This window comes from Rhinatrema bivittatum, chromosome 5 (genome assembly GCF_901001135.1).
Source record: "Rhinatrema bivittatum chromosome 5, aRhiBiv1.1, whole genome shotgun sequence".
Lineage (NCBI taxonomy): Eukaryota > Metazoa > Chordata > Amphibia > Gymnophiona > Rhinatrematidae > Rhinatrema > Rhinatrema bivittatum.
This window is the reverse complement of record NC_042619.1, coordinates 179,316,704-179,342,576: the sequence shown is the minus strand read 5'-3', so window position 1 is coordinate 179,342,576 and position 25,873 is coordinate 179,316,704. Positions and strand designations below refer to the sequence as shown.

At 43.3% G+C, this 25,873-nt stretch overlaps 1 protein-coding gene across 5 annotated transcripts in view; it reads left to right on the top strand.

Moving 5' to 3' along the window:
• Positions 1-25,873, top strand: part of OBI1 (ORC ubiquitin ligase 1) — a 123,917-nt gene that overhangs the window by 55,956 nt on the left and 42,088 nt on the right. For 3 of the 5 annotated variants that reach the window (XM_029603045.1, XM_029603046.1, XM_029603049.1), the window contains one exon: positions 8,154-8,180. The exons of 1 other annotated variant lie outside the window; for it this stretch is intronic. In XM_029603045.1, coding sequence (XP_029458905.1) covers positions 8,154-8,180 — 27 coding nt within the window. Of the gene's footprint in view, positions 1-8,153; positions 8,181-8,210; positions 8,312-25,873 lie in introns of those variants that run through there. One more of the 5 variants, XM_029603048.1, reaches the window with a different exon arrangement.

Genomic DNA, 25,873 nt, shown 5'->3' with positions numbered 1-25,873 from the left:
CTCCTATGAGGAAAGACTAAAGAGCTTCGAACTGTTCAGCTTGGAGAAGAGACGGCTGAGGGGGGATATAATAGAGGTGTTTAAAATCATGAGAGGTCTAGAACGGGTAAATGTGAATCTGTTATTTACTCTTTCAGATAATAGGAGGACTAGGGGGCACTCCATGAAGTTAGCATGTGGCACATTTAAAACTAATCGGAAAAAGTTCTTTTTCACTCAGTGCACAATTAAACTCTGGAATTTGTTGCAAGGGGATGTGGTTAGCGCAGTTTAGTGTAGTTCAGTTTAAAAAAGAATTGGATAAGTTCTTGGAGGAGAAGTCCATTACCTTTTATTAATTAAGTTGACTTAGAAAATAGCCACTGCTAATACTAGCATCAGTAGCATGGGATAGAGTTAGTTTTTGGGTACTTGCCAAGTTTTTATGGCCTGAATTGGCCACTGTTGGAAACAGGATGCTGGGCTTGATGGACCCTTGGTCTGACCCAGTATGGCATGTTTTTATGTTCTTATGTTCTTTTCTGTTGGAAAGAAATCAGTAGAACTAGGGGTCACAAAATGAAACTCCAAGGAGGATGCCTCAGAACCAATGTCAGAAAATATTTCTTCACAGAGAGGGTAGTGGATACTTGGAATGCCCTTCCGGAGGAGGTGGTGAAAACCAAAACAGTGAAAGAATTCAAAAGGGCATGGGATAAATACTGTGGAATCCTAAAAGCTAAAAGATTGGAAATGAATAAAAGCATGCGTAGAGTATCTTGATAGGGCGGTGGTTATTACCCTTAACCAATAAGCCTTGATACAGTTGATGCAACTCCATCATTGCTCTCAGTTTCAATGGCAGGAGGAAAAGGGGAATTGGATTCATTCAGTAACCGAGAACCCCAATTTTAACGGTTTGGGGAAACAAGTATGGGGGTAATTTGCTGATGTGGCGATAACTACCCTTAACCAATAAGATTGTTACTTTGATGCAACTCAAACATTGCTCTCTGCTTCAACAGCTAGTCATAATAGGGAATTGGATTCAACAGCAATCAACTAGGGCCCTGACTTTTATGGTCTGGGAAACATATAAGTTTGGGTTAACCTACACGGCCCAGCACAAGCTACCATACGCTTACTGGGAAGACTGGATGGATCATTTGGGCCTTTTCTGCCATCATTTCTATGTTTCTATAAACTTCCACTCCTCCAGGTCTGTGAATCGGTAATCACTGCCTTCTCAGAAAATTTGCAGAGCAAAAGGAAAATTGCATTTGTAACATATTCCTTTGACTTGCAGCGCTGTTGTAACAGGTCTAAAGCTCATCTTTCTTTCCAACGTGTACTGAAACAGATCCTGGAAAATTTTGACCTATGTTCCTTTATATTCCAGCCCATCACTTCCTCTAGTATGGCTAAGGAAAGCTTGCTTATTTTCATAATAGTGCATACATGCCATAATAACCCTTGGGGAACTTGCGTTCACCAGAAAGGGGTTTCCCAGCCCTATGTGCTCTGTTGAATTTAATTGAGTAGCCGCCTTCCTCCTCCCTAAAGCCTGGTACACTGAACTGGAAGATGTCATTAACCAGTTTATCGGTATCTTCTTTCCTGTCCAGCTCTGGGACACCGAGGACTCTTATGCTGCTATGACACTAACGATTTTCCAGATCATCCTGGCACTCCTTTATCTTCTAGGTTAGTTTTTCCACACCCTTCATTCGTCTCTAAAAATCAGCTGTAGAGTCAGTGTGTTCCCTAGCATGATCTCATTTTGATAATTTTGATCTGGGGAACCGACGTCACGACCGGCTCCCCAGAGCCCTTTAAAGGGCTGAGACGGCTCCAGGCGTTGCGTGCCTAAGGAGCGCGACGAAGGGGCCTGCCCCTTTGTGCGCACCAGAACAAAGAAATAGAATCTTCCTACTCTGACAACTTCTAGAAACCCACACACACCGAACCATAGCTCTCCCACAACAGCCCTCCAGCGTGCATCCAGCCACTCCAGCCACTCCAGCGTGCATCCAGCCACTCCAGCCACTCGTCCAGCCACTCCAGCGTGCATCCAACCACCGCAGGCACTCATCCAGCCACTCCAGCGTGCATCCAACCACCCCAGCCACTCGTCAGCCACTCCAGCGTGCATCCAACCACCCCAGCCACTCGTCCAGCCACTTCAGCGTCCATCCAACCACCCCAGCCACTCGTCCAGCCACTCCAGCGTGCATCCAACCACCCCAGCCACTCGTCCAGCCACTCCAGTGTGCATCCAACCACCCCAGCCACTTGTCCAGCCACTCCAGTGTGCATCCAACCACCCCAGCCACTCGTCCAGCCACTCCAGCGTGCATCCAACCACCCCAGCCACTCGTCCAGCCACTCCAGCGTGCATCCAACCACCGCAGCACTCATCCAGCCACTCCAGCGTGCATCCAACCACCGCAACACTCATCCAGCCACTCCAGCGTGCATCCAGCCACCGCAGCACTCATCCAGCCACTCCAGCGTGCATCCAGCCACTCCAGCGTTCATCCAGCCACTCCAGCACCTAATCTAATACAACCACACCGCAGATTATCCTGACTTCATATAGCAATAACCTTGTCCTCACCCAGCAACTTCCAGAACTCATCCAGACCTCATCAAGCATCCTCCAGCACTCAGCTTAACGTTGTTAGTTTTCCTCCAACACCTTCCCAGTCCTCAGAAAGCAGCCTCCGGCACTCATCAGCTTTGTTCCCACCCTCACCAGGACCACTCCTATCTATAAAAATCACTATGATTCAAGCGTTTCCCATCCCCATTATCTCTCACCCATTCCTTAGCAGAGATAAACTACCGATCCTCATTCATCAACGCTCAAAGAGATCATTGATTCCTATCATGACTTCACCTCTTACTCAATTCCTGGGCCTCTCACTAATTACCCTAACGCTTCTCAATTCCCAATCCCTCTCAAAAAAATCTCATATCCTCAATGACTACCTCCTGGACTCTCAACCTGATATCTGTGCAATCACTGAAACCTGGTTGCAAAACACAGACACTGCCTTAATTAACCAATTGCCACTACAATTATACGATATATTCTCCTTACCCAGACAAAAGAAAAGAGGAGGAGGAATACTGCTAGCCGCAAAAAAAGAATTGAGAATATCACATCAAACCTTGAACTCAACGACCAAACTAGAAATTGGGCTATTCAAATCGAACATGCTACAAATCTGTCTAATATACACCCCCCCCCTTGGCTTCTAGAGTCTGACCCCTCCCCGCTCATCAAAATCGTTGTCAAACACATCAACACGGACTCCCCTGCCATCATCTTAGGGGATTTCAACATACAAGTTGACTCCCCATCTCCTACTCCTAACTGTGAAGCCCTCCTATCCTCTTTCCAAGCCATGGGCTTCAAGCAAATTATAAATAAACCCACCCATAAAGCAGGCCACACTTTGGACCTCATTTTCATAAATGAACCCATCTCGCCCAATGCCCCTCCCACCTGTACCCCCATCCCCTGGTCAGATCACTCTTTGATCTCTACCGAACTATCAATAAAGAGAAAACAGACTCCCTGCATTCCCAAATCAACAATATTGTTCAGAAAACCATGTTCAATGGATGATCTTAGCACAAACCTGGCCAAGGACCTACCCGATTTGGACCTCACCAACGCCGACACTGCTATGACGTCATGGCTTAACATCACTCTCTCAGTAGCAAATAAAATCTGCCCTTTGACTTCTAAAGAAATCAACCCAGCTCATTCAAACAAGAAACCTTGGTTCTCTACAACACTGAAAAAGCTCAAACAAGACCTACGACACAAAGAGCAACGTTGGCGCAAAGATCCCTCCCCCGCCCTATTAGCCAATTATAAAACCGCTATGAGCATCTACAGGACCACCATATTACGCATGAAGAGAGATTTCTATGCCAAAAAAATACATAGCTTCCTGTACGACCCCAAAACACTATTTTCTTATGTATCAGCCCTCACTACACCTGTTCCACCAGTCATCCCAGAAGAAGAAGCCCAAAACAAATCCACAGAATTGGCTCTATTCTTTGAGAAGAAAATCCACAACCTACTGGCACCACTGACTAATTCAAACACCCAACCTCCACCCATCTACAAACCATCCCCATCCACACACAAACCGCTTCTTGAATCATTTGAACCCACATCTGCCCTGGAAATTGAATCCTTAATCAAGAAAATGAAGCCTTCGTCATATCCATCTGACCAAATACCCACCAAACTCCTGCTTACAATCCCAAACACCATAACCAAACCACTGGCAGACATCATAAATTGTTCCCTTGCACAAGGATACATTCCAGACTCTCTGAAAACCGCCTCTCTAAAACCTTTACTAAAGAAACCTAATCTAGATCCAGCCAACCCTGCAAACTTTTGCCCCATAGCAAATCTACCATTTATCGCCAAACTAATGGAAAAATTAGTCAACAACCAACTCAGACTACTTAGATTCCTACAACATTCTCTTTCCGTCGCAATAAACACGGAAACACTTCTACTATTTTAACTGACAACATCCTAATGGGCCTAGACAAAGGCCAATCCTACCTTCTGGCCCTGCTCGACTTCTCCGCAGCGTTCAACACGGTAAACCATGCAATTCTCATCAACCGTCTAATGGAAATCGGCATCACAGGCTTGGCGCTCAAATGGTTCGAATCCTTCCTCAATAATAGGAAATACAAGGTGAGAATAAATGATAAAGAATCCCAACCCATCCCCTCCAACCATGGCGTTCCCCAAGGATCCTCGCTATCCCCCACACTGTTTAATATTTATCTGTTACCTTTATGCCAGCATCTAGAGAGCCTCAACCTAACTCATTTCGTATATGCTGACGATGTACAGATCTTAATCCCTGTCACGGATCCTACCTCCAGCTCCCTGCACTTCTGGAACAACTGCCTCTGCTCCATCAATAGTCTACTCTCAAGTCTCAATCTAGTTCTTAACACATCCAAAACAGAACTTCTATTCATCTCTCCTAATGACAACAACCCCCTTACCAGCAACCCACTCTCACCATTTGTAAACCAAGTGAGAGATCTAGGAGCCACACTTGACACCAGAATGAACCTCAAAAAGTTCATCAACACCACCACCAAGGATTGCTTCCATAACCTTCGTGTCCTGGGACAACTGAGACCTCTCCTTCACTTTCAGGACTACCGGTTAGTACTACAAGCCATACTGTTTTCAAAGATCGACTATTGTAATGCGCTCCTCCTCGGCCTTCCTTCCTCCTCAACGAAACCACTACAGATGCTTCAAAATGCCACAGTAAGGATCCTTACAAACTCTCATCGTAAGGATCACATCACGCCAATCCTAAAAAACTTACACTGGCTACCTATCAACCACAGAATAATGTTTAAGACCTTATCCATCATCCACAAAAACATCTATCACCGATCCACACTCCAACTCAAAATACCACTCGAACTTCACGTTTCCACAAGACCGATCAGATCGGCATACAAAGGAACTCTCCAGGCCCCCCCTAACAAATCCACTAGTCACACCTCCATCCAGAAACGAACCTTGTCCATGGCCGGACCGTATCATTGGAATCTTCTTCCCCCGGAACTTCGGCAGGAACAATGCCCTTTTTCATTCAGAAAGAAACTAAAAACGTGGCTGTTCACTCAAGCCTTCCCTTGATGGACACCCCACAAACCGCACAGTCCTGCACTTCATTTTCACGGATGCTACATTCGTTACTTTTGTTAGAACTTTGTTATGTTAAACTTTGTTATATTTAAACTTTGTTATGTTAATCTCTATGTTAAACCTTATTCCTTTTGCTCTCAACTCTCCCACTCTGTAAATCCCTGTTCATTGTAACTTTATCTTTCTAGTTAATTGGTTACCCCTTGTTTCGCTGTAAACCGGTACGATAAGACCCTAGTCTTGAGTATCGGTATATCAAAAGAATCTAAATAAAATAAATAAATCTATGCTCTTTCAGGCCTTTAGTTCAACTTCATTTCCCTGACCAGGTCAAAAAAGACAGATTCTGCATAGATCCAGATGATGCCTTGAACCCAAGATCTTTTGGAGGATGAGTCAGAAAGGTCGGACCTGTCACATACCCCCTCTGTTGAACTTTGTAAGCATCACAGCATACAAGGACTTCTGTCCCAGAGTAGAGATACACAAAAACATGCCAAGAAAACCAAAAAACAAGGAGGTCATAAATGGAGAGATCGCTGAACAAAAATGAGAATACACCGACCAGGTCACTATAGTCCCAAACTCTCTGCACAGTGCCCAAAAACAGTGACATTTAAGGAGAAACATGCATGCGGTGAGTACTCCCTAAGCACTTAAGTAAAAAAGAAATCCTCAACTCTCCCTTTTTTTATATAGCAAAAAGGAAGAAAAATACAGTATCAGGAAATAGTCCATGCACCCCCTTTAGAAACTGTTTGTTTGCAACCAGAGGAAAATCACACTTCATTGCAGCTCCCCAGCTGATTACTCACTCTGGGGTTAAATGTTCCTTTCCTCCAACATCAGAATGATCAGTAGAGCAGCAAATATGCTGAGGTCCGCTTAGACTTTTCACAGAATAGGCTGCGGCCTAACCCACAGTAACTATGCAAATCTAATGCTGACCCCTTTCCAGCCCAGCCTCTGCTCCTGCTGCTTGACTCCAGATATGTTCCTTACCATTGAACCATCAACATGCTAAAGAATTTGCAGTTTTTCTTTTGGCTTCGCCTCACCAACTCTTCCTTCTCCAGGCAGCAAAAGCAAATGCGGCCGAAACTTACATTGGGGACTTTAAAGAGCAATCCCACCCACATGAGTGAGTGTAGCCAAGACTTAACATCTGCACTGTGCTCTAAGCCTGATAGGGCCAGCATGCATACCTGCCTTGGTGCTCTAGGCCCGTTTCCCACTGTTTACCTCCCTGGGAATAAACTGAATTTAATTTCTTTCAGCAAGGGGTCTTTACCACAACATCAATGTAAGTATTATTAAATATCAGGGGCACCTCCGCTCAATGAATAACTGCCAGAAATAAATCTGGGACATTAACATTAAAACTGATGAACAGAAGAGAAAAGGGATTAGGCTGCCATCTTTGGTGTAGCCTGCTAGCGCCCCCTTTCACTCTTTCCAATAAAGCTCTGGTTGCATATTATTAGCAGGTAATTTTCCATCCAGCCTGATTTCTTTTATTGCTGTGTTCCCTCCAGCTGCCTTCTCCTATAATGTGATCCTTGGTAACTCATATTGTTCTGTTTCTCTGATGCTAAAACTGCACTAGCAGTGTACAAGAACACCTGAAGTCTCCATTAGGCGATGGGAAGGGAGATCAAGGATTGGTTTCTTGGGTGCTGTAAGTGCTGTCTGTAATGAGACTGAAAGTAAAATATAAGCTCAGTTGTACTGAAGAGTGCGGGGCACAAAGGGTTTGTCAAATTTAATACAACTTTTTCAAAAGTTAAAATTATTTGCCTTGTCTTTCTATGTAGCCTTATTGGATAGAGAATGTTGGTTATCCGATTTCCGTAATTCTAAGGTTAAATTAAATTTAGCCATCCTTCTAGAGTTATGTTCTAGTCTGATTACAGTAGAAACCCCATTATCTGGCACTCAACTAACTGGCATCTAGTAGTGGGGCCTTTTGCTTTTTTTAAACTGTGAGTCAGAAGTTTTAAACAAAATACTAATCAACATTAGGGAGCACAATAGTGGGATTTTTTTTCTTCTCTGCTCTGTGCTCTGTCCACTCCTGTATTGCCATAGTCTTCCCCTTATGGTACTTGTGAAATGGGCTTTCCGAATTAAACTTTTATCATATTCTGAGTATGTAAATGATTTCACTATTTAATCAGTGTGGTTTTCCTGGTAAATTGTGATGTTTGCTATTAACAAAGCTGTTCTCATATTCTGAAGCTGAACTCGGGCTGTTCCATTTCTTGATTTTCTGGTTTTGCTGATATCTCCCTCCCTACTGAAGCTTTTACCACATTCTCAACATCAAAATGGTTTCTCCCAGAATCTTTTCTCTTTTTCTTTTTTCTTACCGATTTTGTGGGCTTTTTTAATATTCTGTAGCTGAACTCAAGCTCTTCTATTTCTTCATTTTCTGGTTCTCTTGATTTTCTAGGCTGTGGCAGCAAGTCCCCAATGGCAGGTAGGCATGTGGCAGCAAGTCCCCTATGGCAGATAGGTATGTGGCAGCAAGTCCTATATGGTGGTCTCAGGGGTTATGGCAGGTCGGCATGAGGCAGCAAGTCCCATATGGTGAAATAAAGGACATGGCAGGTAGGCATGTGGCAGCAAATCTCCTTGATGGTATTTTAGGGGTAAGGCAGTTGACAGCATTCTTTTAAGACATGTTTACTGAGAAAATGCATAGCACATCTCATGCTCAGTCTCCAGGATCAGCATCACTGGATCCGAAGAGGTCACTGTGATATGTTGTCTCTGTGCTGTAGTCTCCTTGTCAACAGCTCTCAGCCTCACATGATTTACTTGGAAGGGCTAGCTGGTAACTTTCTATATAGTTGCAATTACTAACTGACATCTGCTCCCCATTGATTTCTGTGGTCCCTAGAAATGAATGAGGAACAAAAAGAATGTGACATAAGATTTGTTTAATTCATAGGACTCCCTCCATTTGTTTCGGGCATCCATTTGTTTTGGAATGCTCATTTGTTTTAAACAAATGCACATCCCTATAATATATAGTCCTCCAGATATGAAGGACCCATCTCTAAAATTAACACACCTGGATGTGACAAGGGAAAGGGCCTTTTCTGTGGCCGGTTCAAGCCTCTCAAATACTCTTGAGCAACTTTGGTCAATAACATGTTTTAAAATTATATAGAAAGCTTTAAAGACTTATTTACACAGTCTGTTTGTTACAGTGCCACGTGCTGAGGTATCACATTTGTAAATAACATCAGAGTAGGTTCTTTGTCTGTTTGAATAGTTGTACTATTGATTTTTATTTAGTGTTTAATTTGAATTTTATTATTATAGCATGTGCCGTATCCTGTGTATAGGATCTATCTGTAATCCACCTCGATCATGGCTCTATAGGAGTACAGAAAATAAATTATTTTAAATAAATGAAGCAAATAAGCTTACATTTTGTAGAATGTATTGGAGTGGTAGCTTTAGATGCCCCATACTTATTAGTAGCTAATTCTTTTAATTTACATGTAGGTAGGTTGGATTGTAGACCAGCTCAAAACTTTTTAAATATTTTAAGGGATAGCGGAATGATGATGTTAGATACAGTCTCCACTCAAATAGAGAGACATTCCCTAGATTTGATAATGGGTTCAAATTTTAGTTGGGACTCAGCTTTATATTTTAAGAATTCATAAAGATTCCATGGAGTAATCATTTGGTTTTAAGTTCTAGATTTTCATTTAAAAGGAGAGGCAAGGGTGGGAGAGGTTTGATTAAGGAGCCACAGATGATTAAGGGTAATGTAGATAGGATACAATTTAATGATGCTATGGAAATACAATTACAAGAATTTAATGATTGATCAGGGGAGGCGATAATTGAGCAATGGTATCAGGAGATTAATAGGATATCAGATTAAGTATACCTACAGTACCTACAGTACAGTATACCTACAGTACCTGAATGTAAACCGATGTGATATCTCAGATCGAAAGTCGGTATATAAAAAATAATAAAATAAAATAAGTGGCTTCATGGAAATCTAAAAATTAGCGTTTACATAGACATCAGATGTGGTTGACAAAGGAATAACATTTGAAAAGGACAATTTTCCTAGCGTGTAGCAGATGAACTCCTGATAGCAGTTGGAGACAGATCAGATTTCAATCTGACGTCAGCCCTAGTACATATACCCCTGCAGGAAGGCAGCTGTTCAGTATTTTCCATCTCCATAGCAGTTAGGGACTCTATGCACGCTAGCACAGCGTTAGAGTAAATTTTACCAAAGAAATCCAAATTAAGAAGAATTCTTACCTCTACAGACGAGCCCCGCTCTCCTGCGGTGACACCCGTTGGGTCCCTCCCACAGGTGATTTCCCAAAGGTGATTTCCGCGATCCCTCGGAGGTAAGCCTCAGGCCAGCAGCCGACCCTTGGCGGGCACCTAGCCCCCTACATCGGGTTAGGCTGAGAGGCAGCGGGTGCAACCTCGATCGCGGCAGTGAAGGTATTTTCCCTCTCCCCCCGCAGCCGGAGACCACCCGGAATGAAACCGGGAAGCGCCGAGACAAGATAAGGTAGAAATCTGTTTAAAAGTCTCCGGTCTCTGAAGCTCGAGGAGACGCACAGGTCGCCAGCCGGGACCAGTGCCACCGGGTTGATCTGCCCTAGCAGGGCTAGACCCCGGTCAGTTCCGAGGGTCCTCCCACGTGGAGACCCTCCGAGGTGGTCGCCATATTGTCCACGTGGTAGCCGTCACCATTTTGGCCCTGTTCCGCCACCCTGTCTGCCGTCTCGATCCGTGCGCACAGAGGCGAGCGCACAAGTACCGGGCGCACAAGCGAAGCGCATAGCCACGCGCTCACTGTGCCGGGCGCATAATTTCAACCCGTGCGCACAACAGCGCGCACGTCTCTCTGCATGTGTGCACCAAACCTACGCGCGCAACTTTGACGCACACCAGAGCGCACAACTGTATTGTAGGCACACAAGCCATGGCACCACCTGAAAATAAGCTCAAAGCTCAGGGCCTTTGCCCAGCATGCCACATTAGAGCTGCACAGCATGAGGAGGCCACGGCCCTGTGTATACAGTGCGAAGAGGCCTTAGGGGACCCAATTCATGGCCCTCCCCAGCCAGTTCGGGACCCCAGCCTCTCGAGTGGTACGCCGGACCTAGCATCACACAGCGGGACCCCCCTCAAACAGGGCTCCCCAGGGACATGGCGCCCCCTAGTCTAGATCCAGCTTCTATCTCCTGGGTGGAATTCTTCAAAGGTCTGCATACCTTGGTCCACATACAACAGGGGCCTCCTACAATGCGGTCACAGGCCCCACCAGAGGAGCTCAACATGCCAGGACCCTCTATGCCCAGGGAAGTGATCCCACCGCCCAGAAGCCCCACCTTCGGGGACACAGACATCTCAGAGGAGGAGTCAGAACCCCTGGAGGAAGGGGAACTCCTGGGACAGAACCCCATCGAACCATGAGACGCTTCTTCAACAAGGACGAGCTTCCAGACCTGGTCACACACAGCTTAAAAGAGCTTGTCATCCTGGGCACAAGTGCCTCGGGGGAACCTAAGAAGAACCCACTTTTGGAGGGACTTCGTCAGACCTCCCGCCATTTCCCACTATTACAAGCCGTCCAGCAACTAACTGACCTGGAATGGGATGCCCCAGAAACCACGTTCAAAGTGGGCCGGGCTCTGGCAGCCATGTACCCTCTGGACCCTGCCGCCAAAGATCTCCTGGCATGTCCAAAAGTGGATGCCATGGTCTGTGCGGTCTCGAAGCACACTACTATCCCGGTGGAGGGAGGAGCAACACTCAAGGGATGCTCAAGACAGACGTCTGGAATCTATCCTCAAACAGTCCTTTGATGTCGCTACAGATCATGGCCTGCTGTGCCGGGGTAACATAGAAACATAGAAATGACGGCAGAAGAAGACCAAATGGCCCATCCAGTCTGCCCAGCAAGCTTCCCTCATTTCTTCTCCCATACTTATCTGTTTCTCTTAGCTCTTGGTTCTAATTCCCTTCCACCCCCGCCATTAATGTAGAGAGCGGTGATGGAGCTGCATCCAAGTGAAATATCTAGCTTGATTAGTTAGAGGTAGTAGGGGTAGTAACCGCCGCAATAAGCAAGCTACACCCATGCTTATTTGTTTTTACCCAGATTATGTTATACAGCCCTTATTGGTTGTTTATCTTCTCCCCTGCCGTTGAAGCAGGGAGCTATGCTGGATATGCGTGAGGTATCAGTTTTTTTCTTCTCCCCTGCCGTTGAAGCAGAGAGCTATGCTGGATATGCATCGAAAGTGAAGTATCAGGCACATTTGGTTTGGGATAGTAACCGCCGTAACAAGCCAGCTACTCCCCGCTTTGTGAGTGTGAACCCTTTTTTCTTCTCCCCTGCCGTTTAAGCAGAGAGCTCTGCTGGATGTGTGAAGTAACAGTTTTTCTTTTCCCCTGCTGTTGAAGCAGAGAGCTATGCTGGAAATTCGTGATGTATCAGTCTTTCTCCCATGCCGTTGAAGCAGAGAGCCATGCTGGATATGCGTCGAGAGTGAAGTATCAGGTACATTTGGTTTGGGGTAGTAACCGCCGTAACAAGCCAGCTACTCCCCGCTTTGTGAGTGTGAACCCTTTTTTCTTCTCCCCTGCCGTTTAAGCAGAGAGCTCTGCTGGATGTGTGAAGTAACAGTTTTTCTTTTCCCCTGCTGTTGAAGCAGAGAACTATGCTGGATATGCATTGAAAGTGAAGTATAAGAATGGAGTGATCAAGCTAGTTGAAAGGCATCAGGAATAGAGGAAGGTGGAGGTAGTAATTTGGATATTTGGTTTGGGGTAGTAACCGCCGTAACAAGCCAGCTACTCCCGTCTTTGTGAGTGCAAATCCTTTTTTCCACATTTCCTCTTGCTGTTGAAGCTTAGAGTGATGTTGGAGTCACAGTAACCATGTGTATGTTTATTGACTAAGGGTATTGTCTCCAGGCAGTAGCCATCATTCTGGCGAGTCACCCACTCTTCATTGGCGGCCTCTTGACTTTATGGATCCACAGTGTTTATCCCACGCCCCTTTGAAGTCCTTCACAGTTCTGGTCTTCACCACTTCCTCCGGAAGGGCATTCCAGGCATCCACCACCCTCTCCGTGAAGAAATACTTCCTGACATTGGTTCTGAATCTTCCTCCCTGGAGCTTCAAACATGCGCCTGCTTAGCACAGACCAGGAACAACACTCCTGGGGAAGCCCTGGAACCAGCTGTATCATTCCTCGCAGACGCCGCTTTGGATCTGGTACGCACAGCAGCTAGAGGAGTCTCATGCGCCATGGCAGCCAGAAGACAAATCTGGCTCTGAAACTGGTCTGCCGACGCATCCTCCAAAACGAGACTCATAAGGATGCCTTCAAGGGAACACTCCTGTTCGGAAGCGAATTAGAGAAACTAGCCAACACGTGGGGCAAGTCCCCACTGCCGCAGCTACTGGAGGAGAGGAATAAGAGAAACCAGCAATCCTTCTCCCGGACCTCCAGGGGCAGAGGATCACAGCGCTTCAACCCATATAGAAGCTCATATCAAGCGGCCCGCCCGGCAGGCCGGAGCCAGTCCTTTCGGAACAAGCACAATAAAAGAGGAGCCAGCTCAGGCCCAGGTCCCCAGCCGCACCCCACAATGAAGATCAGTCGACCCATCCAAAGGAAGAAGCCATAGGGGGCAGACTGGCTCTATTCTACCAAAGATGGGTCGCGATAACTTCGGACAAGTGGGTCCTATCCATCATTCAAGAGGGTTATTACCTGGATTTCCACCACCTCCCTCCGGACAAGTTTGTGGAATCTCCCTGCCACGACCCTTCCAAAAGAATGGCAGTGGAAGCTACACTGACCAGATTACTAGCCTTAGAGGCTATAACACTGGTGCCTCCACAACAAATAAATACTGGCCATTATTCCATCTATTTTATTGTTCCCAAGAAGGAAGGAAAGTTCAGACCTATCCTGGACCTCAAGGCGGTCAACCGTCACCTGAAGATTCCTCGCTTCCACATGGAAACCCTACGCTTAGTATTAAGGACGATACAACCGGGAGAATTCCTTACCTCCCTGGATCTGTTGGAAGTCTACCTACACATTCCGATCCATCAAGAGCATCAGCGTTTTCTACGCTTCTCGATTCTGGACCGTCACTACCAGTTCCGGGCACTACCTTTCGGGTTAGCCACTGCACCCTGGACGTTCACCAAGATTATAGTGGTGATGGCAGCAACACTGAGGAAGGAAGGAATCCGCGTGCATCCTTATCTAGACGATTGGCTGATCAGAGTGAAATCCCCAGAGGAAAGTCACCAGGCAACCAACAGAGTCAAAACTCTACTGGAGAGCCTCGGGTGGGTGGTCAACACAAACAAGAGCTGCCTGCAGTCTTCCCAATCTCTAGAATACTTGGGAGACCAGTTCGACACCAAACAAGACAAGGTCATCCTGACACCAACAAGGAGATCAAAACTGATGACCCAGTTACGAACCCTGTTGAGTGAACTTCATCCCACAGCATGGGATTACCTACAAGTTCTCGGCCTCATGGTATCCACACTGGAAGTAGTCCCATGGGCACAGGCTCACATGAGACCCCTACAACGCTCACTACTATCACGATGGAATCCACTGTTCCAGAACTACACCGTACGGCTTCAGCTCCCGGACAGAGCCCAACTACGATGGTGGCTACAAGAAGTCCATCTGAGTCAGGGAATGAGACTATCCTCCCCAACCTGGTTCCTACTCACCACGGATGCCAGCCTATGAGGATGGGGAGCACACTGACAGGAGCTAACCACCCAAGGGCAATGGAACAAAGAAGAGTCAGGATGGAATATCAATCGCCTAGAAGCCTGGGCAGTCAGACTAGCCTGCCTAAGGTTCGGTCACAGACTCTGAGGCAAAGTGGTCAGAGTAATGTCTGACAAAGCCACAACAGTGGCCTGCATCAACCATCAGGGAGGAACCAGAAGCCAACAGGTGTCTCTGGAAATAGACCCCCCTAATGTCATGGGCGAAAGTGAATCTTCAAGAGATCTCGGCCGTCCACATTGCCAGGAAAGACAATGTCACAGCAGACTATCTCAGCAGAGAAAGTCTAGATCCAGGAGAATGGAAGCTGTCAACCACAGCATCCCAATTGATAGTAAACCGTTGGGGAATGCCAACCATGGGCCCTCCTGGCAAACAGGTCCAACACCCAGGTACCCAGTTTCTTCAGCGGCAGGCTGGAACCCCAGTCCCAGGGAATCGATGCCCTGGTACAGACCTGGCCACAGGAGACTGGTTTACGCCTTCCCGCCGTGGCCCCTTTTGGGCGCAATCATCCACAAGATAGAACACCACAGGGGACCAGTACTTCTAGTGGCCCCAGACTGGCCAAGAAGACCGTGGTACGCAGACATGCGAAGACTGCTGGCAGGGAACCCCTTGCCGCTACCTCCACACAGAGACCTGCTCCAACAGGGACCGATCCTCCATGAACATCCAGCTCGATTCTCTCTTACGGTCTGGCCATTGAGAGGACTCGCCTAAGGAGGAGAGAATACTCAGGGGCAGTAATTGACACCCTACTCCGAGCACGCAAGTTCTCCACATCCCTAACATACATAAGGATTTGGAGAGTATTCGAATCCTGGTGCGAGGACCACGACATTATACCACACTCAGTCAAAATTCCTGCAATTTTGGAATTCCTACAGAACGGTCTACAGAAGGGATTATCCCTCAACTCCATCAAGGTACAGGTGGCGGCCTTGTCATTCTATGGAACCAAGAGCGAGAGCGGCAGCATAGCCTCTCACCCGGATGTCTCCCGCTTCCTGAAAGGAGTCAAGCACATCCGACCACCCCTAAAGTGGCCAGTGCCTCTTTGGAACCTTAACCTGGTCCTAAATTTCCTAGCAGGAACCTCCTTCAGACCTCTCCGTGGCCTGTCTCTCCAACTATTAACATTGAAGACAGCCTTCCTGCTGGCAGTCTGTTCAGCCCGTCGTATATCCGAGCTACAAGCACTGTCCTGCCGAGAGCCGTTCCTCAGACTCACCCCAGGAACCATCCAGTTACGCACAGTTCCGTCATTCCTCCCCAAAGTGGTATCTCACGTCCATCTCAACCAAACCATCTCGCTTCCATCGCCAGATGAGCATAAGAATTCGGAAGAGGCTCAAAGTCTACGCCAGCTCAACGTCGGCAGACTCCTAGCCCGATACCTGGAAAGGTCGGAATCCATTCGAAAGACGGACCATCTATTCGTCCTTCACAGCGGGAAGAAGCAGGGGGAAGTGGCCTCGCGAGCAACCATAGCCCGCTGGATCAAAGAGGTCATCGAGGCGGCCTACGTAGAAGCAGGCAAACCACCGCTTTTTAAAAGTCAAGGCCCATTCTACTAGAGCCCAGGCAGTGTCCTAGGCGGAAACCAAGATGCTATCACCCGCCGAGATCTGCAGGGCGGCGACATGGTCCTCCATCCACACCTTCTCCAGGTTTTACCGCCTGGATGTTCAGACTCGGGAGGACGCAGCATTTGCAAGGGCAGTACTAACTGGGTCACGGGCAGCCTCCCACTTGGTTCGGGAGTAGCTCTTATACATCCCATTGGTCCTGAGTCCATCTGCTACACACTAGGAAATGGAGAAATTACTTACCCAATAATTTTGTTTTCCTTAGTGTAGACAGATGGGCTCAGCATCCCACCCACAGCTGCCGTTCCTCATGGAATTCTCGGGGGGACATCCGGGAGCGAGTGATTCAAGGATTAGCCATGCTTTCCTTCATCTAGGATACCCATCCTACTGGCTTTTGACGTTTCTCTGTTGAGGGCACTGGCGGTCTCCAGCTATAGCCAATTCAACCAGTTCAAATTAATCAAGTTAACCAAGTTATAAAGTTAATCAAGTTATTCAAATTATTCAGTCATACATATATCCACAATGCTTTTCAAGGAGAATACTGTAGAGCTGCACTTCCTGCAGGGGTATATGTACTAGGGCTGACGTCAGATTGAAATCTGATCCGTCTCCAACTGCTATCAAGAGTACACTATACCCATTGGTCCTGAGTCCATCTGTCTACACTAAGGAAAACGAAATTATCAGGTAAGTAATTTCTCCAATATTGTTTAGAAAGATTGTGGAGAAGACATGATATAGCAATCAATTAAAGGAAGCTACTGGAGCTAAAAGGTCCGATTGTGACGTCATTAATCCCGTTGCAATGTTGAAGCTTCTCATTGGTTGCTTTTAGCTCCAGTAGCAATATATATAAGGAGTCAGCTCACCTGACAGGTTATTCTTCATGGCGATCGACGGAGGAAGATCGCCCTGTGGCACAACATTTTGAGCTCAGGAGAAACCGTCGAGGAGAGGGTTGCAGACTCCGTGAAGTTGGTCCCGGTAAACATCGAACCCCCTGAGGAAAGGCATTTACGTCTGAAACATGTTGGGATAACTTATAAGAAGATGGACACACCAACCAAAATCGGGGAAGTCTGTTTTCATACCCTTTATTGACATTCTCATTGAGTATTATGGAGTAAACCCTTGCGGTCACGCATTTAAAAATCATATTGCCACGGAAGAGTCGTTTAGGTGTTGTTAGGGACAACACAAGTCCACATATAAAATTCTTAAAAAATAATCGTTAAAAGCTATTGAGGAGGAGGAGGAAGGTTGATGATTATAAGTTCACCTTAAAGAGGTGCAGGGCACCTACACCATGTATGAAACCTTTCTTTGACTCCACTTAACATTTTTAAATTTATACACATTATTAAAAACTTTTTACCATTGGTAGTGTAGGTATTTACTTTATTTAAAATAATTCTAGAACACACACTATTCACTAAAAAGTTTATTTAATTGTCCAGCGACAGAGCTCAGCTCTTGATTGTTTTTATTTATATAAGTGGCAGTAATCAAAGCTAAGAAAACGTTTTTCACATGTTTTATCTTTGGCTAGTTCAAAATCAAGGGAACTCTTTGGCTAGTTCAAAATCAAGGGAACTCTTCTTGGTGGTGAATAGATTGTTTGGGGAAGGAGGTTTGATAGTGAGGAATTTGCTGCCTATATTTCCAGAAAAATAGATTGATTAATCACTGGTTGTTCAAAAGATGGGAAGACCTCATTGAGAGAGACTATAGTATCCTTGGAAAGGCAGGGTAAAGGGAATGAACAGATTAATTTGACACTTTTGGTTTCCTTGAATTTAGATAGTTATTAGGACAGGTAAGATGTGCTTTCTATATTTTGCATCCATGTTCAGCAAGGTTAATAAAGTCACTGTCAAACATTTACTTGTAATATGGTCAAAAGATGATTAACAGTATACTGGAGGAGGGTTTAGTTCCTCCTGTTTAGATAAATCAGTACTTACCCCAGTATTGAAAAAAGTGGATTTGACTGGAGGAATTTGTTGTAACTATTGTCCCTTGGCCTTGATACTTTCTTAGCAAAGGTTATGGAGAAGGCCATCACTGAACAGATAATGTCTTATCTGGAGGAAGGAGATAATCTGGACCATTATCAAGAGAGTCACCATTTTGACTTCAGTTATTAATGGTATAGTGTGTATGATAGCAGTGAGGAGGTTTCCTCTGCTTTTGATTTAGTTTATTATATGATTTTGTTGCAGAAGTATGAGACTGTGGGATTGCAATGTAGAGAGTATAGTGGATTTTCCTCATTTCTGCCAAGGGAAAGTTAGCTAATATATATGCAGGTGAGTTTGGGGTCCTGCGGGGTTCCCCTCTTTCACCTTTATTTAATGTTTTTATGTAACCACTAGACAGGGTTATCAAGTCTTTAAGTTTAGGAGGATATTGCTATGTGGATGATGGATGGTTCCTTTGGGTGGAGATTTGGCAGTTGCTATTCAAGTATTTCACTCTAAGATGTGGATTGTTTTGTAATGGCCTTAGACAAACTTATTAAGAATAGGTGCAATGAGTTTGGAGAGATTACCTCTGAGTTTTGAAGTTCCGTCTTAAGATTATACCAGTGGAAAAGATAAGAAATTTGGAGATCTATTTAGATTCTCAGTTTGAGAGGGACACATGTTCCCAGAGCTATTCAATTGGTATGTGGGAAACTAAGAATATTGAGGGAACTTTTATTTTTAAATATGAATAATTTAATATTGATCATACATAAGTTACAAATTATTCAGAATGTGAAGGCAAGAACGCTTTTAGGTTGTTGAAAAAGAACTTCAGTGGAGAAATGCTTCATAACTTATCCTGCTGCCAATTGTTTCTTGAGTGCAATTTAAAATTCTGACTTTTGTCATTTAAAGTCTTGAGGGTTTGTCTCCATGCTACCTCTGGGATAAGAGAGTGGGTATAGTCCAGATAGAAATTTGAGATTGAGTTAGGGTGCATTACTTAAAATCCCTTCCTCTAAAGCTGTACAGGGAGTAAGAATAAGGGCAAGAGCGTTTTCCGTAGCAACACCCATAGGATGTAATCAGTTGCCATTGGTGATTCAAAAGGAGTTGGATTATCGTCTTTTCAATAAAAGCTAAAAGCTTGGCTCTTTTCAAGATAAAGGTGGGATGGAAATAATGAGTGGCATGGAGTACTTACTATCAGTAAGTAACTGATAAGATTTTTATTTTTTTTTTATTTTCAACAAATATAAGCAAGACAAATCTTACTATTTAGAAAATAAAAATGCAATATCCCTTCTAAATTAAATTAGGAAAATTAACCAGGAAATATGCATTTTTCCATCAAGAAACATTGTGGTAGAAAGGGGGGCGAAACTGATAAGATTTTAAATGATTATATGTTGGTTTGTTTTAATTGCTATTTTATTGTTTTATTAATTATGACATATAATGTTTGTTTTACTGAATTATATATATTTGTTATACACTGTCTCGATCTTATGACCAGAAGGCGGTATATAAGAATTTTAAATATATTTTGTTATCTTTTGAATAACAGCAACTGTTTTTCCTTCCTGGAGATGTTTCAAAGGACTGGCTGTACTTCATAATTTTGGGAGTGGAGTAGGTTGGGGCCAGTGTTGGAATTATTAGGTTCAAGCTGGGTTGGGATACCTGAGTGGGTAGACTTTTGTTATAGTTAGGGCTTCTGATTTTATGTATTTATTTTCCAGCTAATTAGGGTTTCTTGGAGGGGGTACCAACAATTGATGCTTTTGTGGTGTAGTTGTTACTATTTCCAGTTGACTCCAATACATACATTTGTGCATCTGAGGAGTTATTAGCATGAAAAGAAACAAAATCAAAGCAGAGGATCCAGGGTAGGCAAAATGGGGGTGAGTGAGTACTAGGGGAAGTGGTGTTTTATTTCAGTTTATTGGTGTAGTAAATAAAATAAACCTAAAATCAGAAGCCCTAGTTATAATTTTAGTGTTAGCTGTTTTTACTGATGGTGAATGATAGGATCAGGTTGGGTCTAGTGATATTTGTATATATTTCTTTTACTGGTATGCCATGATTAGTTTGGTGGCTAGTGGGACATAGTTTTAGTTCAGGATAATGTGGTTGGCTCAGCAGTGGGGGTTTATTTGTAATTTTTAATATTATGTATGATGCTTTGATTTCATGAAAGACGAGGTATTAAATGCAATAAATAAATATGGTACAATATGTATAGTGCTTTGCTGGAGCTGCAAGATATGATCCAGCAGCTTCCTTTATCACAATGGATTGATTCTCACTGCAAGAAGCGGAGGAAAATGGAAAAATCTTTGTCAGCTATGATGCATATGATATTTCCTCCAGAACATCAGCAGTTGCACACAGGATTTAGAAGGCTAGCATGAATTTGGGCTTCAGATCTTCATGAGATGTTCATGAGAAACTGCATGATGCTCTGCACAAGGGATAATTCTTTGAGACTATATGGAAAAAAAACAATATACTATAATAAAGATCACTGCTCTACTCCCCTTAACTCTGTCAGCAGCTACAGCTGAGCAGCCATCTACAAGCAGAAAAGGTCAACCTCAACATTATAGGAGGCAGTACTACTATTCAAGAAGGTACTAAGCCTACTCTTTTAAATGACCTCATCCACAACAGCAAAGCAAGCTGTGTGATGATAAAAAAAAAAAAAAAAAACCCAATCCCAACCTATCCAACTGAGATGACCAAATGTAATCCTATTTTTTGACTAAATACCAAAAAAAATTCCAGTTGGGTTTTAACAGCCTTCCAATGAGATAAGGGAGTCTTCAGTGCTTCTCCCTACCATTGTCTTTGATATCCACAGACTATTAGAAAAAAAGATCATACACGGATTACTATTTGAATTTCAAGTCCTCAACCCCAAACAATCCACCATAAAAAATCTCTTGATAATGCAGAACAGTTCCAGCGCCTCCACACTCCTCACTGCAAATACAGTTGAAATAGTCCCAGTATTGCAAAGGAATACAGGAGTCTACTCCAAATATTTCCTTATTCCAAAGAAGCAGTGGTTCTGTACCCCATCTTGAGCCTCAGAAATTCTCAACAAACACCTGAAGAAGAGAAGTTCAGGATGGACACTTTAGGAACAATCCTCACTCAGTTTTGAAATTGACTGGGCTAAACACATCCCAATTTTTGTGAATCAAGATATGCAAGTAGTGTATGGCCTACTTTGCTTATCACTATAGCCAATGATCATTAGCAATACTGAGTTTTCCCTTTGATCTCTGCGCAGCAGCATCCATGTATTCACAAAATGTCTTGCAGTGGTTGCTTCTCATGTAAGGAAATAGCAGTGTATTTGTTTTTCTGTATTTGGACAATTGGCTCATATCCAGCCATATTCTTCAAGAAGCTCATTCCTCCATACTTCATATGATGGATATCTTCCAAACTCTAGGATTCATCATCAGTTTCCCGAATCCAATTGGAGCTGATTAGATTTAATAGGTGCCTGCCTGATACTACACAAGGAAAGGTGTTTTCTTCCTCAGCAGAGGTAAAACAAACTGACTGAGATAATTATAACTCTTTTCACATCAGAAGCAGGTTTCTGCCCATTTCTTCATGAAGAAGATGGGACACCTGGCAGCAACAATTTCATGTTACTACTTTTGCATGTTTCAAACATGAGACAAGCGCAGTGGCACCTGAAGTCTCAATGGAACCAACACTTTCTCCATAAGGTGAATAATTATGTTTATTTTAAAAAATTAGTGGACATGAGCCATGTTTTTAACTTCTTTTGAAACTTCAAAAGATCTTTTTCCTCCAACACTGTCATTCAGTCTCTGGCATGGCAGCAGAAACCTTCAAATCTATTGAGAGGTCATGGGAGGAGGAATAGCCTAGTGGTTAGAGCAGTGGGCTATAAACCAGGAGACCAGGGTTTGAGTCCCGCTGTCGCTCCTTGTGACCTTGGGCAAGTCACTTTACCCTCCATTGCCTCAGGTACAAAACTTAGATTGTAAGCCCTCTGGGGATAGGGGAAATACCTACAGTACCTGAATGTAAACCGATGTGATATCTCAGATTGAATGTCAGTATATATAAACAATATATATAAATATATATAAGCAATCAGGTGAACTCCCCATTATCAAGAATGGGGAGTTCACCTGATTGCTCTCAGTTCTAGGCGGTGTATATATAGTAATAATCTTCCATGCTTTAAAAGTGTTCAGTAAAAGTAAAGTGTGTTGATCCAAACAGACAACCTAGAAGCGAAAAAAAAATAAAAATATATATATATATATAATAGAAATAAAAAAATTATGGCAACGTATTGTATATTATGTGTGCTTACCATGTGGTATACACAAAACCCCCCACAAACCAAAATCTTTGGGGAGAAAAGGAAAGCACTATAACTTCTTATTTGATTTAACCCACACACTACATCATTTAGTTTAAAACTTATTATGCTTTTATTGAAAGTATAACATAGTGTCATTTTGCTTCTTTTTTATACCTCATACCCTCATCTAATAAAAGAATTTATTACTACCTCTAAGTTGAACCTCCAAAATCCGTATTACCCAAACATACAGTTGTAAAACCCAACTGATATTTTCCTCAACTCTATGCTACCTCTAATATGAATTCTATCCCTCAATTTACCCAAATAACACCAAAAAATGAATCTTATACCATGTTAACTGTTGTCTTCTTGGGTGGGAAACACCTCTGTGTTTTCAAAACCTTTATGTTAGGGTATCATACTAATGCTTCAAGATGTTATAATACAATAGTGACTAAGTCATAAAGCTTAGTCTCACTTAACTCTTTTGAGTATAACTTAAATGATACTCAAACTTCTTAGCGGTGTATCCCACTTATAGACTGTTTTCTTGTGTCCCAACAAGGGCATTGTTCACCAGTCAGGCTTCTTCAGGGGAATTAATCTCAAAAAGACCCGACACCAACATAGAATTATCTCTCCCACCTCACGATTGTGCTGTTACTGAAATATGTCAAAACAATACAATGTCACACATTGAGCTACAAATCTTACTCAAGTGGTATACAATCTTAATACAAACAATTATTACATGTATTATTTTGTCCCAAACCTATCTCAATGATATTTAAAAATATATGCATTCGTATATGATTAATCAAACTGTCACACTATGAATTCAAAATCATCCAAAATTTGGATAGTATTTAAAAAATAATTATTTAGAAAAACATTCATACTGAAACACACTCCTACCTGAACAAAAAGGAGTGGGTCAGAAAAAGCATCCCCGAATCATTGAGGCCACATGGCTCCCCTTGGTTTAATGAAATGTTCCCAGATTCAGGTATTCATTAGAAAACCATTCAACCCTCCATCTCTTAGCCATTCCAATGAATGAATTCAACTAATAAATTTATTCTAGTAAATTTTTCTCCAGGCATCGTATTTGAGCGCTCCCACAATCCTACTTACTGTTACAACAGTTCTATCACCAGTTTATATCATCTGACCGCCAACTCTACAAGAATCACCATTTGCCACCCGCGGGCGATTTAGCCTTTAAATCATCACCTATGAGAATATTAGAGGCATGAGTGCATACTCAATCATAATGAAATATAAAACCTTATGATCCTCCCGATCAAGGTAACATTCCACGTACCTTGATGGAACAACTTTGTGCGTCAAAGACCTTCAAACATACTCAAACTGCAGAGTAACATCTAACGCCGCCTCCCCCAGCTGTTATCTTCAACATTGAGTAAACGATACGAATCTTATCTTGATCCGGGAAAACCCGATATGTTTCAAATCTTTTAAGGTTTTATATAAGTACTGTACAAGAGAAGAAAGAGAGAGCTTTTTTATGTAAAACGTATTCCCTTACAAACATTCTTGTTCACCACTATATACTATAAACAACACTCACCCTCGCCGTCTTTGCGGCTGCTTACTGTCTCTCCAGCTAAATTATTGGCCGGACCGCCACCTTCCAACCGCCTATTAATACTCCTCCCCTATTTTCAAGCACACCCAATCAAGATGCAACTCTGCCAAAACCACCAATCACTCAGCTTCCCTATTATATCCAATCCAAGCTCACCCATTATATCCAAATTACGATGCGCTGTCAGTCAAGCCCTCAAACCACCACTAGCTCCCTAAACTGCCCTACAGAGTATTTAACTATATTCTCTGTTTGATATTATCATAAGCGTATCTATCAGCTCTCTCACTAATCGCTGAACACTCTTGTTCACTGAACCAAGCCCCATCTTATCCCGACATAACCGAAGATTTCTGATATAGAGCTGCCTTCAAACATTATGATCCAATCCTTTCAATTACTGTTGAATTTTTAAATGAAAGCCTCCCATTCTATCATGGTATTTAATCCCTTCGGTATTATTGTTTGCCAATAGTAAATGAATCTTTGCTCCGTTTTTCGCAATTCTTGTGAGATATTTCCCCCCCTTACGATTCTGGCGTTGTTGTAAAATACAGAATTTTACTCTGTATGTCCAAACTCTTGCCAGTGTTTCACTAAGGGTGAATCTACCTTGCCAGTATGGATACAACTCCTGTGTTGTATTATTCGAGTACGTATGGATAATTTGGTATTACCTATATATAATTTGTCACACGGACATTTGATTACATAAATGACTTTAGTGGTGCTGTAGTCAAAATGTGCTCTCAAAATGTGTCTATATGGTAATGTTGGATGTTGAAAAATTTTTGTCACTAAGACATGTTTACAAACTGAACATCCCTGGCAAGTATACTGTCCTGGTATTTCTTCTATTGGTATCACTTGCATATCTGAGTGTACTAACAGATCACGTAAATTACGTCCTCTAGTACGATCAAAAAGGGGTCTGTGCTGCAAACACTCATGAAAAGTCAAAACATGCCAATGTTGTAAAATGATATTTTGGATGTTGTGTGTCCTCTGAGAAAAAGGTAACACACAAACTGTCCGATCATTTTCAGCCTGATGGCGAGTTTGAAGTAATAACGCTCGATCTGCATATAGTCCCCGTTTGTATGCCTTCCTCACTGTTTTAGATGGATAACCTCGCGCCAAGAATTTGTTTCTCATGGTTCCTGCTTGCTTCTTATATTCCTCAGTTGTGGCACATAAGCGCCATAATCTTAAAAATTGCCCCACAGGGATGTTGACTCGAAGATTTTGTGGGTGGTAGCTCTGAAAATGTAACAAATTGTTCCGGTCAGTGGGTTTGACAAAAATTGATGTTACCAACTGGTGATCCTGCTTGAACACCTGTAGGTCCAAGAAAGAAATGGACCTTTCATGAAAACTGAAAGTAAATTGTAAATTCGGATCCTGGCTATTCATCCATATTTCAAACTCTGTCAATGCTTGTTGAGTATCAGTCCAAATGAAAAAAATGTCATCAATAAATTGGACCCAAAACGGAATGCTAGACCAATGTGTTGAAGAATATATATGTTGTTCCTCATATTTAGCCACATATAAACAGGCTACAGAGGGGGCCATGGTTGCCCCCATGGCCGTCCCCTGTATCTGTTGATAATATGTATCTTTATACCTGAAAAAATTTTTGGTCAATGCTATTCTGGCTAATTGTGTTATGAAAAGGGCAAATCTATCTGAAAAGGCATGCTCCTTCAAAACTTCCTGTATCATGCATAATGAGTCTTCTTGCGGAATGTTCGTGTACAGTGATGTGATGTCAGCTGTGACCAATAACCATGTGTCC